At 40.0% G+C, this 14,877-nt stretch overlaps 3 protein-coding genes and 1 pseudogene across 3 annotated transcripts; all 4 read right to left on the bottom strand.

Annotated features, from left to right (window-relative positions):
* Window positions 1-631: 631 nt before the first annotated feature.
* LOC125013826 (odorant receptor 131-2-like) lies at window positions 632-1,567 on the bottom strand. The gene has a single exon (XM_047594728.1). The coding sequence runs from the start codon at window positions 1,565-1,567 to the stop codon at window positions 632-634; it is 936 nt and encodes a 311-aa protein (XP_047450684.1).
* A 1,478-nt stretch (window positions 1,568-3,045) lies between these two features.
* Window positions 3,046-3,976, bottom strand: LOC125013825 (annotated as a pseudogene).
* Window positions 3,977-5,450: 1,474 nt separating this feature from the next.
* LOC125013824 (odorant receptor 131-2-like) lies at window positions 5,451-6,383 on the bottom strand. Its single transcript, XM_047594726.1, has one exon. It carries the CDS (start codon window positions 6,381-6,383, stop codon window positions 5,451-5,453), a length of 933 nt encoding a protein of 310 aa, XP_047450682.1.
* Window positions 6,384-8,980: 2,597 nt separating this feature from the next.
* On the bottom strand, window positions 8,981-9,916 carry LOC125013823 (odorant receptor 131-2-like). Its single transcript, XM_047594725.1, has one exon. It carries the CDS (start codon window positions 9,914-9,916, stop codon window positions 8,981-8,983), a length of 936 nt encoding a protein of 311 aa, XP_047450681.1.
* Between the last annotated feature and the right edge of the window lie 4,961 nt (window positions 9,917-14,877).

Here is a 14,877-nt window from a genome sequence, read left to right as displayed (position 1 = left end):
ACCGGATGGAACATCTGTGAAAATGAAGCTAGTGCCCTAAGTGGGCCTTAATGGTTGATCTGCATCTATTAGCTCCAACTTTAAAATGAGCTGCTCACTCTCACTGATCATTGCATGAATGACTGCCAACTAGCATTGTTACTCAGAGAAGAGGAGAGGAGAGGAGAGGAGAGGAGAGGAGAGGAGAAGGAGAGGAGAGGAGAGGAGAGAAGAGGGGAATTATGTAAAAATTCACCTCATACACAGTTATCATGCTTGAGGAGATCAGCTACTGATACCTAAACAGTTTTTTGGACCTTGTAAATATCTGTATTTCTGCTGAACAGTCAGACATTTTAATAATTAGTTAGGTGTCCATGAAAATTAAGAAAATTGAATTCATTCCTCTGGCTCAAACTGGCCAATAAAATATTCCTTGTTCAGTTTTAAGTGGTGTAATATATCTTAAAATAAAAACTTAAAGTTGATCTAAAGCTAATATGAATGTTACCATTTGCATGTACTGTAAAACATCAATCATCAACCTTTTACAAAACAATAACCTCCTCAGAGACCTGCAGATGCTCTATTTGACCATAAAAGATACTTGGGCATTAGAACATTGTGTTAATGTCACAACTAAATCAGCTTTTTAAAGAGGCAGACGGGGTTTGACTTTGTTCGAGCAGCAGAGGAATGCTTTTCTAATGTAGCCCCTGAAACTCTGATCTCTGAAGCCATAGATGAGCGGACTGAGAAAGCGCGGGATCAGCATGAAACAGAAGAAATTGAAAAAGGCCACGTCTTCTGCAGACCAGCTGCTGTTCAGTACTAAAGTTTCAGTGATGGGGTGAGTGAAGGCCAACATGCAGAGCAGCAGCTGAAAGCCGTGCAGCAGAACCGTGTGCATGGCTTTGTTCACAGACACCCTGTCCTGCCTCATCTTCCTGGTCTCCAGCAGGATTCTCACATAGGTGAAGATGATTATAACAGCCACTACTGCAAAGAATAGCACACTTACAACAGCTTTGAAAAAAGTCTGGATTGGGGATGGGTTGACCTTAGAATATATACACATCACAGGAGTGGAAAGGGCATCCACTGTGGGATCTCTTTCCCCAAGGCTGTACTCAATAACGGGGAGGATGCAGCTGATGAACCACACAAACAGAATAATGATCCAGATACGGTTTGAGTGCCAGGCAGCCGGGCACTGTAGGGGGTAGAAGATGGCCACGTAACGCTCCAGTGACATTGTGGCCAGGATTAAAGGTGTATTGTGGAACGTGGCAGTGGATAAAAAGAGCAGAGGCATACAGTAGACAATGGCAAATTTCACCTTACCCATAACAAAGAGGAAGAGCAGCACAGACAACACAATCTGCAGGGTGTCGTTGACAAGCATGTAAGCAAACAGGATGTAACGTGAGGTGTCCAGGAACTGTCTGTGCGACGCAAAGATGTGCAGCATGACAACAATACAGCAGAGAAAGAAAAAGAAGGAGGGGATGACCACACACACCTTGATGATTATAGAGAGGGTTTTTAGGGAAGTTGCATTGAGAGGAAATTCAGTTACATTCTGCATTTTGCAGCTGTAGACTGGAGCACACCTGTTAAAGAATCAGAAAACACACCATGTAGTACAATTTAAGACCAGAATACTGTACAATGTAATCTATAAACGCTTGACAAACATAAGTGAGTCCATCTCTTTAAACTGTTTAACTGAATATAGATTTCACAATAAAACAGAGCTCCACTCACCTACAGATGTCTTCATCTGTCAGAAGAATTCAGATTTATCCATTCATTATAAAACATTGTCGTCAGGGAGCAACATCTCAGAGATGTTCTTCCTCTTATCTGATGTGTTCATGTGTTCATATGTCCTTCAGTCCTCCAGAGGTAAATTCATTGCATGCAACGTCATTTAACATCACCATTCATTAGCAACAGATTTCAGTGGGGAGAAGAACTTTTATTACATATTAATGGGAGTAAGTTGAACAAATAAATTCACAGTATAAAAAAAGATAAAGCCTTTATTGATATCATAATCCTATGCCACCAAGAAATTAAATCCAGGCCTTTTGATAGCAGAAATATAGTAGGGAAAAGCAAAAGCAAATGGACAAAATTTCTCCATAACAATACCACAGCATACAATTTAAATAAATGCCACTTTAATGAAAAGAATAGACATAAAATAGAAATAGTGAATCTACCGCCTTTTAAAAAACTAGTCGTCCCCCAAAAATGTGTTTCTTCATAATCTAACACTGAGGATAAACACTTTAATATCATAAACATGAACATAAACCAGTGCAGTCATTTTCTGACCAACAGTTCCATCCCACAATATTTGGTGGAGAGCTGTTTAATCTGGCTGCACTGAAAACCTTAAATTCACGAATGATAAAGTATGCGTGGACATGATGCACCGGATGGAACATCTGTGAAAATGAAGCTAGTGCCCTAAGTGGGCCTTAATGGTTGATCTGCATCTATTAGCTCCAACTTTAAAATGAGCTGCTCACTCTCACTGATCATTGCATGAATGACTGCCAACTAGCATTGTTAGCATTGTTACTCAGAGAAGAGAAGAAGGGAATTATGTAAAAATTCACCTCATACACAGTTGTCATGCTTGAGGAGATCAGCTACTGGGACCTAAACAGTTTTTTGTACCTTGTAAATATCTGTATTTCTGCTGCAAAGTCAGACATTTCAGTGAATAGTTAGGTGTCCATAAAAACACTAAAACTGTCTGTCCTTTTTGAACTCATTCCTCAGGTTGAACTGACAAATGAAATATTTCTTGCTTGGTGTTAAATGGTGTAATATATCTTAAAATAAAAACTTAAAGTTGATCTAAAGCTAATATGAATAAAATATGAATAAACAGCACTAATAAAATTACAATATTTAATGTTAACATTTGCAAGTAAATCATCAACCTTTTACAAAACAATAACCTCCTCAGAGACCTGCAGATGCTCTATTTGACCATAAAAGATACTTGGGCATTAGAACATTGTGTTTATGTCAAACTAAATCAGCTTTTTAAAGAGGCAGACGGGGTTTGACTTTGTTCGAGCAGCAGAGGAATGCTTTTCCAATGTAGCCCCTGAAACTCTGATCTCTGAAGCCTAGATGAGCGGAGCTGAGAAAGCGCGGGATCAGCATGAAACAGAAGTAATTGAAAAAGGCCAACGTCTTCTGCAGACAGCTGCTGTTCAGTACTAAAGTTTCAGTGATGGGGTGAGTGAAGGCCAACATGCAGAGCAGCAGCTGAAAGCCGTGCAGCAGCACCGTGTGCATGGCTTTGTTCACAGACACCCTGTCCTGCCTCATCTTCCTGGTCTCCAGCAGGATTCTCACATAGGTGAAGATGATTATAACAGCCACTACTGCAAAGAATAGCACACTACAACAGCATTGAAAAAAGTCTGGATTGGGGATGGGTTGACTCAGAATTTACACATCACAGGAGTGGAAAGGGCATCCACTGTGGGATCTCTTTCCCCAAGGCTGTACTCAATAACGGGGAGGATGCAGCTGATGAACCACACAAACAGAATAATGATCCAGATACGGTTTGAGTGCCAGGCAGCCGGGCGCTGTAGGGGGTAGAAGATGGCCACGTAACGCTCCAGTGACATTGTGGCCAGGATTAAAGGTGTATTGTGGAACGTGGCAGTGGATAAAAAGAGCAGAGGCATACAGTAGACAATGGCAAATTTCACCTTACCCATAACAAAGAGGAAGAGCAGCACAGACAACACAATCTGCAGGGTGTCGTTGACAAGCATGTAAGCAAACAGGATGTAACGTGAGGTGTCCAGGAACTGTCTGTGCGACGCAAAGATGTGCAGCATGACAACAACACAGCAGAGAAAGAAAAAGAAGGAGGGGATGACCACACACACCTTGATGATTATAGAGAGGGTTTTAGGGAAGTTGCATTGAGAGGAAATTCAGTTACATTCTGCATTTTGCAGCTGTAGACTGGAGCACACCTGTTAAAGAATCAGAAAACACACCATGTAGTACAGTTTAAGACCAGAATACTGTACAATGTAATCTATAAACGCTTGACAAACATAAGTGAGTCCATCTCTTTAAACTGTTTAACTGAATATAGATTTCACAATAAAACAGAGCTCCACTCACCTACAGATGTCTTCATCTGTCAGAAGAGTTCAAATTTGTCCTCTTATTATAAAACATGTCGTCAGGGAGCAACATCTCAGAGATGTTCTTCCTCTTATCTGATGTGTTCATGTGTTCATATGTCCTTCAGTCCTCCAGAGGTAAATTCATTGCATGCAACGTCATTTAACATCACCATTCATTAGCAACAGATTTCAGTGGGGAGAAGAACTTTTATTACATATTAATGGGAGTAAGTTGAACAAATAAATTCACAGTATAAAAAAAGATAAAGCCTTTATTGATATCATAATCCTATGCCACCAAGAAATTAAATCCAGGCCTTTTGAGAGCAGAAATATAGTAGGGAAAAGCAAAAGCAAATGGACAAAATTTCTCCATAACAATACCACAGCATACAATTTAAATAAATGCCACTTTAATGAAAAGAATAGACATAAAATAGAAATAGTGAATCTAACCGCCTTTAAAAATAGTCGTCCCCAAAAATGTGTTTCTTCATAATCTAACACTGAGGATAAACACTTTAATATCATAAACATGAACATAAACCAGTGCAGTCATTTTCTGACCAACAGTTCCATCCCACAATATTTGGTGGAGAGCTGTTTAATCTGGCTGCACTGAAAACCTTAAATTCACGAATGATAAAGTATGCGTGGACATGATGCACCGGATGGAACATCTGTGAAAATGAAGCTAGTGCCCTAAGTGGGCCTTAATGGTTGATCTGCATCTATTAGCTCCAACTTTAAAATGAGCTGCTCACTCTCACTGATCATTGCATGAATGACTGCCAACTAGCATTGTTAGCATTGTTACTCAGAGAAGAGAAGAAGGGAATTATGTAAAAATTCACCTCATACACAGTTGTCATGCTTGAGGAGATCAGCTACTGGGACCTAAACAGTTTTTTTGACCTTGTAAATATCTGTATTTCTGCTGCAAAGTCAGACATTTCAGTGAATATTAGGTGTCCATAAAAACACTAAAACTGTCTGTCCTTTTTGAACTCATTCCTCAGGTTGAACTGACAAATGAAATATTTCTTGCTTGGTGTTAAATGGTGTAATATATCTTAAAATAAAAACTTAAAGTTGATCTAAAGCTAATATGAATAAAATATGAATAAACAGCACTAATAAAATTACAATATTTAATGTTAACATTTGCAAGTAAATCATCAACCTTTTACAAAACAATAACCTCCTCAGAGACCTGCAGATGCTCTATTTGACCATAAAAGATACTTGGGCATTAGAACATTGTGTTTATGTCAAAACTAAATCAGCTTTTTAAAGAGGCAGACGGGGTTTGACTTTGTTCGAGCAGCAGAGGAATGCTTTTCCAATGTAGCCCCTGAAACTCTGATCTCTGAAGCCGTAGATGAGCGGGCTGAGAAAGCGCGGGATCAGCATGAAACAGAAGTAATTGAAAAAGGCCAAGTCTTCTGCAGATAAGCTGCTGTGCAGTATTAAAGTTTCAGTGATGGGGTGAGTGAAGGCCAACATGCAGAGCAGCAGCTGAAAGCCGTGCAGCAGCACCGTGTGCATGGCTTTGTTCACAGACACCCTGTCCTGCCTCATCTTCCTGGTCTCCAGCAGGATTCTCACATAGGTGAAGATGATTATAACAGCCACTACTGCAAAGAATAGCACACTCACAACAGCATTGAACAAAATCTGGATTGGGGATGAGTTGACATCAGGTTTACAAATCACAGGAGTGGAAAGGGCATCCACTGTGGGATCTCTTTCCCCAAGGCTGTACTCAATAACGGGGAGGATGCAGCTGATGAACCACACAAACAGAATATTGATCCAGATACGGTTTGAGTGCCAGGCAGCCGGGCGCTGTAGGGGGTAGAAGATGGCCACGTAACGCTCCAGTGACATTATGGCCAAGATTAAAGGTGTATTGTGGAACGTGGCAGTGGATAAAAAGAGCAGAGGCATACAGTAGACAATGGCAAATTTCACCTTACCCATAACAAAGAGGAAGAGCAGCACAGAGGACACAATCTGCAGGGTGTCGTTGACAAGCATGTAAGCAAACAGGATGTAACGTGAGGTGTCCAGGAACTGTCTGTGCGATGCAAAGATGTGCAGCATGACAACAACACAGAAGAGAAAGAAAAAGAAGGAGGGGATGACCACACACACCTTGATGATTATAGAGAGGGATTTTAGGGAAGTTGCATTGAGAGGAAATTCAGTTACATTCTGCATTTTGCAGCTGTAGACTGGAGCACACCTGTTAAAGAATCAGAAAACACACCATGTAGCACAATTTAAGACCAGAATACTGTACAATGTAATCTATAAACGCTTGACAAACATGAGTGAGTTCATCTCTTTAAACTATGTGTTTAACTAAATTTTTTTATTTCACAACAAAACAGAGCTCCACTCACCTACAGATGTCTTCATCTGTCAGAAGAGTTCAGACTTATCTTCTCATTATACAACATGTCGTAAGGAAGCAACATCTCAGAGATATTCTTCCTCTTATCTGATGTGTTCTTGTGTTCATGTGTTCATATGTTCCCGATTCCTCCAGAGGTAAATTCATTTCATGCAACGTCATTTAGCATCGCCATTCATTAGCAACAGATTTCAGTGGGGAGAAGAACTTTTATTAAAGATTAATGGGAGTAAGTTGAACAAATAAATTTACAATATGAAAAAAAGATAAAGCCTTTGTTGATATCATCATCTAATGCCACCAAGAAATTAAATCCAGGCCTTTTGATAGCAGAAATATAGTAGGGAAAAGCAAAAGCAAATGGACAAATTTCTCCATAACAATACCACAGCATACAATTTGAATAAATGCCACTTTAATGAACAGAGTAAACATAAAATAGAAATGGTGAATCTAATGAATCTCCTCCAAAAATGTGTTTCTTCATAATCTAACACTGAGGATAAAGACTTTAATATCATAAACATGAACATAAACCAGTGCAGTAATTTTCTGACCAACAGTTCCATCCCACAATATTTGGTGGAGAGCTGTTTAATCTGGCTGCACTGAAAACCTTAAATTCACGAATGATAAAGTATGCGTGGACATGATGCACCGGATGGAACATCTGTGAAAATGAAGCTAGTGCCCTAAGTGGGCCTTAATGGTTGATCTGCATCTATTAGCTCCAACTTTAAAATGAGCTGCTCACTCTCACTGATCATTGCATGAATGACTGCCAATTAGCATTGTTACTCAGAGAAGAGAAGAGGGGAATTATGTAAAAATTCACCTCATACACAGTTGTCATGGTTGAGGAGATCAGCTACTGGGACCTAAACAGTTTTCTGGACCTTGTAAATATCTGTATTTCTGCTGCAAAGTCAGACATTTTAATGATCAGTTAGGTGTCCATAAAAACACTAAAACTGTCTGTACTTGTTGAATTCATTCCTCTGGCTCAAACTGGCCACTAAAATGTTCCTTGATGGGTTTTAAATGGTGTAATATATCTTAAAATAAAAACTTAAAGTTGACCCTAAACCCAATATGAATAAAATATGAATAAACAGCACTAATAAAATTACATCAATTAATGTTAACATTTGCAAGTAAATCATCAACCTTTCACAAAACAATAACCTCCTCAGAGACCTGCAGATGCTCTATTTCAGCGGTCCCCAACCTTTTTTGCGCCACGGACCGGTTTTATGTCAGACAATATTTTCACGGTCCGGCCTTTAAGGTGAGGCGGATCGATACAGGGCTTTCCACATGGGCCGGCTGACGACCATATAGCCCACTACACAATTAAGTGCAGTCGGCTACTTTAATAATTTTTTTTTTTTTTATAGCCCACAGGCTCTAAATATTAATTTTCGCTTTTAATGAAATTCAGTGTTTATCATACAGACTGACAATAATGTCAAACTGAACCGCTCTCGTTTAAGTTGTGATTCGCGCTGCCTGTACCGATAATAACCACAAATTACTCTGATCACCGCCGACTTCATTGATCAAGGGAAACTCATCCGCGGCCCCGACATGCGGTGTGTGTGTGTGCACTCAACGGAGTCAGCAGAGACAATGCTTATTTTTTAACGCTTTCACGACCCTCGTAGACTCGCCGTAGGTGCTTTGACATCGGCAGGAGTCCCTGGTCGGCCCTCCCGCTGTGAGAGTTGCGTGCCTGTTTTTTCCTCCCTCATACATCATCGCGTAGATTGCAGATAATGTTGCAGTTTGTTGATAACCTGAAGAATGGATCGGTCAAATTCCCGCTCCTTCAAAAGGCTGCTAATATTAGAATAAATCACTATGTCCTGCACAGTGGCCGATATCTACTGCCAAATCTCCCCTTTTCCTCGGATACAGAGTGTTGCCATGATCGTTAAAAAAAAAAGTGGGATATCGCTATACAAACTGTATATAAACACAGTCGCCGTTCACCTATGCATTTCTGATCGTGGAACAACACATTTGATTTGTTTGATTGGAAAAAAAAAAAAAAAATCTCTGCCCTTCAGAGATAAGTCTTTATGGGAGTAGACCAAAACTTGTTTATGAGCTGAAGCTTCTACAATAATAGTCTGGCAGGCCGTCAAGTCAGAATTTAACATCAGCGTCAGAGCGAAAAAACCCCGGGTCAACGCGGAATTCCTGTTCACATTGTTCAGCATCAGATACTAAATAAAACGTTTATAATGTAAATTATGTATTCTTTCTGTGTGGCCCGGTACCAATTGACCCACAGACCGGTACGAGTCCGCGGCCTGGGGTTTGGGGACCACTGCTCTATTTGACCATAAAAGATATTTAGATTTTAGAGCACTGTGTATGTCACAACTAAATCAGCTTTTTAAAGAGGCAGACGGGGTTTGACTTTGTTCGAGCAGCAGAGGAATGCTTTTCCAATGTAGCCCCTGAGACTCTGATCTCTGAAGCCGTAGATGAGCGGACTGAGAAAGCGCGGGATCAGCATGAAACAGAAGTAATTGAAAAAGGCCACGTCTTCTGCAGACCAGCTGCTGTTCAGTACTAAAGTTTCAGTGATGGGGTGAGTGAAGGCCAACATGCAGAGCAGCAGCTGAAAACCGTGCAGCAGCACTGTGTGCATGGCTTTGTTCACAGACACCCTGTCCTGCCTCATCTTCCTGGTCTCCAGCAGGATTCTCACATAGGTGAAGATGATTATAACAGCCACTACTGCAAAGAATAGCACACTTACAACAGCTTTGAAAAAGGTCTGGATTGGGGATGGGTTGACCTCCGAATTTTTACAAATCACAGGAGTGGAAAGGGCATCCACTGTGGGATCTCTTTCCCCGATGCTGTACTCAATAACGGGGAGGATGCAGCTGATGAACCACACAAACAGAATAATGATCCAGATACGGTTCGAGTGCCAGGCAGCCGGGCGCTGTAGGGGGTAGAAGATGGCCACGTAACGCTCCAGTGACATTGTGGCCAGGATTAAAGGTGTATTGTGGAACGTGGCAGTGGATATGAAGAGCAGAGGCATACAGTAGACAATGGCAAATTTCACCTTACCCATAACAAAGAGGAAGAGCAGCACAGAGGACACAATCTGCAGGGTGTCGTTGATAAGCATGTAGGCAAACAGGATGTAACGTGAGGTGTCCAGGAACTGTCTATGCGACGCAAAGATGTGCAGCATGACAACAATACAGCAGAGAAAGAAAAAGAAGGAGGGGATGACCACACACACCTTGATGATTATAGAGAGGGTTTTTAGGGAAGTTGCATTGAGAGAAAATTCAGTTAGATTCTGCATTTTGCAGCTGTAGACTGGAGCACACCTGTTAAAGAATCAGAAAACACACCATGTAGTACAATTTAAGACCAGAATACTGTACAATGTAATCCATAAACACTTGACAAACAGTGAATCCCTCTCTTTAAACTAAATATACATTTCAAAATAAAACAGAGCTCCACTCACCTACAGATGTCTTCATCTGTCAGAAGAATTCAGATTTATCCATTCATTATAAAACATTGTCGTCAGGGAGCAACATCTCAGAGATGTTCTTCCTCTTATCTGATGTGTTCATGTGTTCATATGTCCTTCATTCCTCCAGAGGTAAATTCATTGCACGCAACGTCATTTAGCATCACCATTCATTAGCAACAGATTTCAGTGGGGAGAAGAACTTTTATTACACATTAATGGGAGTAAGTTGAACAAATAAGTTCACAATGTAAAAAAAACAAACTATTGATATCATAATCTAATGTGTGCAACCAGAAAATTATAACCAGGTCTTCTGATAGCAGAAATATAGTAGGGAAAAGCAAAAGCAAATGGACAAATTTTTCCATAACAATACCACATCATACAATTTGACACGATATGGCATAAAAAATACTGAATCTACCGCTGTTTAAAAAAGTAGCAACCCCAAAAAATGTGTTTCTTCTTTCTAAAATCTAAAGTTAGGATAAATGCTTTAATATTACAAACATGAGCATAAACCAGTGCAGTAATTTTTTGCCCAATAGTTCCATCCCACAATATTTGGTGGAGAGCTGTTTAATCTGGCTGCACTGAAAACCTTACGTGTACAAATGATAAAGCACGCGTCTACATGGTGCACCAGACAGAACATCTGTGAAAATGGAGACCACTGAAGTGGTTATAATTTCAGGGACGCTAGAAACGGCTCCAGCGCCGACCAGACAACCACAAACACTCCCTTTAAATTGTGCGTTCTGCTGATGCAGCCACTTCACTGGGCCCCTTTCAGCTGGAAGCGAAGCTCTTTTATTGATTGTTGGCACTGTGCTGATTCTGCTGAGTGGACACTCTCAAGCAGGCCAGCCCTATCTTGCACGATGCAGATTGTAAACTGTGGGGCAATGTGATTTGGCAGCGGCTCTCAAGTGGTCTTTGCTTTAGTTTCATATCTGATGGGATTGTAGAAGTCAAAGTGGAGAGAGTTTAAGTAAAGACAGTGAAGCTGCAGGTGCTTAATTAAAGAACTTCTGCTTTTCTTTGCTGTAATGCATCAATATAAAATAAATGTTTGTTGCAAAATATAATGCCTATAGAGTTATGCCACTATGTGGGTTTAATTTCCTATTAGCCAAGCTTTTAGGTTGTATTTCTGGCAGCCACTAGGTACAAAATGTCTGAGTGTAAAAAAACATGATTTATAACACAGAAAGTGCATGCCCGTTAGCTATTGATAGATTGTGGAACAACAACTCAATAAAGTCAGTGAATGATAAAAGACAAATGGCCAGAGGAGACAAAGACGACAAGCATTAAAAAGAAATATATTGCCATGGCGGCAAATGATGTGAAATGTCAAATAAACAAGAGCAACGTGTCTATCTATTTTATTTTAATACAGTACTAATATGAAATGGGGAAACTATTTTCTGTACTGGACCCATTAATTTATACTGTTTACTTGGAGCACTGGGCCATCAACTAATGCAGCCTCTCTACTTTATTAAAATAACCAGAGGTTTTAATCTGCCTTGATATTGTTATGTTTAATTTGGGATGACTGGTTCGTGCTTTGGACAAATACCAGGATGATAATGGCGGCCATGTCTCTAATGATACCTTAATAAATGCTGAATTCACACAAAACAGATGGTATTTTTTGTGGTTCTGGCTTATCTGTTTTGGTCATGTTCCTGCATCACACTCTTGTGCAACATCGCCAAAGTTTAATTTCACAATGGGGAGTTGCAGGTGTAACATCATAGTTGTTTTTAGACAACATGATGAAATCCATTAAGAGATGTTTCTCCAGTTTAAATTAGTTTTCTGCAGTGAAGAGCTGCGATATCTCCAGGGCACAGTAAGACTCTGGGTTCCATCTCCCCTGCTTAGTAATTAACAGGCTAGCTGATCATTAACATAAAGCTCCCGAGTCCAATTGTGCAACCTGAAGTTTTCATTTGTTTGGCAAACAAGTTGACTCTGCGGAGAGCGGCTCATAGGGGCTCGTCAGCTCTTTACGTAGATTCTGCGTCAGTGATCAGGGCCCGCGGGAGATTGCACCAAAATCTGTGTCCAAAACAAACTCTACCCTTCTGCAATCTGGTGGACGTCAGCAACGGCAGGCAGAATAAATGGCATTGCTAAACTTTTGGCAAAAAAAGATTTTTAGTGAAATATTAATTGATGGAGAGACGTGACAAATGTGCCGTTTTCAATCAAATTCAAAAATAAAAGTTGGCTTTGACAAAATTACAATTGAGATTTAACACAAAAAGTTTGTTTCTTTTACAGCACAGTACGGAACTGACTTGAATGTATGATTCTCCAAAAGAAAATACTTTTGTAGAAAGTAATAAGTTAAATTTTAAATGGGTTTACATTTCTTCTAAGTGTTCGAAAACATTAAAGTAAAGTGAGTCAATGACTGTATGTAAAGGGAATTTCACCATTGCGGCCTTTCACCGCGATCAAACCACACACCTACATTGATGGCTGAAAAATGAGGCCAATATGGAAATGCTAAAAACTGCAGTTCCTCAAATGGCCACTTGAGGCTGACTCTAAAAGGGAGTCAGTTATTAGTGACTTCCACCTTAAAATGTCTAACAGTAGAAATATAGACGTTTACAAGGTACAAAACACAGTTTAGGCCCCAGTAGCTAATTTCCTCAATCATGCAAACTGTGCATGAGGTGAATATTTGTATAACTCTTCCCTCTCTGAGTAACAATGCTAGTTTTTTGCGCAGCTTCATACAATGATCATTGGGAGTTTGCAGCTCATTTTAAAGTTGGAGCTAATAAATGCTGATCAACCGTTAAGGCTCATTTAGGGCACTAGATGCCGTAACCTACGCACACCTACACTGTAAATTAAATTACAAATTGTTAGAATATTTCTTTCGCATTTTCCTGATTATTTGCTTCAACTGTGCTTGTATAATAGTCTTATTTAAATTTTGATATATTTGCATTTTCTATTATTTCTTGGTGAACGTTTATTTCCCTTATGTACATATTCAAAATAAACTTCTCATTCTCATTCATTTATACTTATCCACTTGTCAGTCTGGCTCGCTCTGTAAAAACGCCTCTACCAAATACAGTTAACCTTTCCTCAGTGTGTTCCATCTTTATCCAAAACAATCGATTTGAAAATTGCGGAGATGGAGAAGCAGCTGGAAATACTTGAGTAGTAATATGCCACTACCAAGCGGACCTGCCACAACTCCTGTAGTCTGCGTTTTTGTGGCTCTTAGTTATATTTCTGCAGATGTGCACATTGAATGTTGTCATTCATTGTATTGATGCATCAGTGCTATGGAGAACTGCATGAGAAATTTTCATTGTTGGCTTAATGTTGTCTGGACTTCTGCACAGGGAAGTTTGTGCCTTCATCTAAGGCCCCCTAATGACTCCTTGAGCACTGTCCTCTGCTTTAGGTATAATTCACTACACCTTTTTATTATTACTTATTTATGCTTTTGTTATTTTTCTGTCTATTCATGTACGCTTTTATGTGTGCTGATTTCACAGTTTTACTGTTTTTAATTGCTCTGAAATTTTTTTTTTTTCATTCCTTTTAGTATTATTCATATTTTTCTCTGTCGTTTTTGGAGTTGTCTTGGCCTGGAGGGTTACCTACTCCATGGTTTTAAGGCCGTGGTGTGGGCCCCTGTTTGTCTGGGTCAGGGTGGTCTCTGTGGTGGCACCTCTCGGTGTGGACGGCTCCTAAAGAATGATGTTTTCTCGCTTGGTCCCTCGGTACTCAGCCATACTGTATTTTATCTCGGGGAGTATGCATGTGTGTAGTACGCTGTGTGTCGAGTGCATGTATTAGTCAGTGTGTTCTTGTACTTGCTACGTATTGAGAGCCAGTGTGAGTTTTTGGAAAGTGAGGACATTTTGGCAGGTCCTCATTTTTCTGGCCTCACCTTTTGGCAGTTTTGAAGGTAAAAACGCAGTTTTAAAATAAAGGTTACAATTAGGTTATGGTTATGGTTAGCCATTTAGTTGAGATGGTAGGGTAAGGGTAAGGGGCTAGGGAATGCATTATGCCAATGAGTGTCCTCACTAAAACAGTAGTACAAGGATCAGAATCAGAATTACTTTATTGATCCCAGGGGGAAATTACATAAGGATGTGCGTGTGTGTACTGTATCTGTGTGCTTGAATGGGGGTCTGGGGTAGGGGTGTTAGGAGTGTTTGTTTTTAATGTAAAGCACAAGTGCCCTATAAATTTGATTTGATTTGATTTGACATTGTGCATAACTCTAGACATCTTGTCCTGTTTCTGTCTAAACCAACCAACCGGCCAATACCAGACCACAATGACAACCACGATCAAACAAAACAAGCAACAGGTGAAAGCAGCTGCAGTGCACGTCTGGCACAGCAACACCGGGGAAGATAACAAGCGTCTGCTGGTGTTTACAGGCCGTAGACTTCGTACAGGCAGCGATAGCTCTGACAAACAAACATGGCCATTTACGTTTATTTTGCATTGTTAAATTTACTAAAATTTCAGCATGGGCATAAAAGGATCAACAATTCCTACATGATTTAAACTATTATTATCATAAACGAAGTGTTTGAGTTAAAAAAAAGCGATTGAAAAAGTGTTTAACCCTAAATTTTTCTTAATTCCTCTGAAGGGTTGGCTTTGTCTTGAGCCACAATTGCCCCATTTCTCCCTCACAATAAAGGAGGAGATAAAGAAAGTGTTGTTCAAACACATCAGCTTCTCTAACGTATCTGTGCAGATTTGCAGATAAGACC

Source organism: Mugil cephalus, chromosome 9 (genome assembly GCF_022458985.1).
Source record: "Mugil cephalus isolate CIBA_MC_2020 chromosome 9, CIBA_Mcephalus_1.1, whole genome shotgun sequence".
Classification (NCBI taxonomy): Eukaryota; Metazoa; Chordata; class Actinopteri; order Mugiliformes; family Mugilidae; genus Mugil; species Mugil cephalus.
The sequence above is the reverse complement of the archived record's forward strand: the minus strand, read 5'-3'. Positions and strand labels throughout refer to the sequence as shown.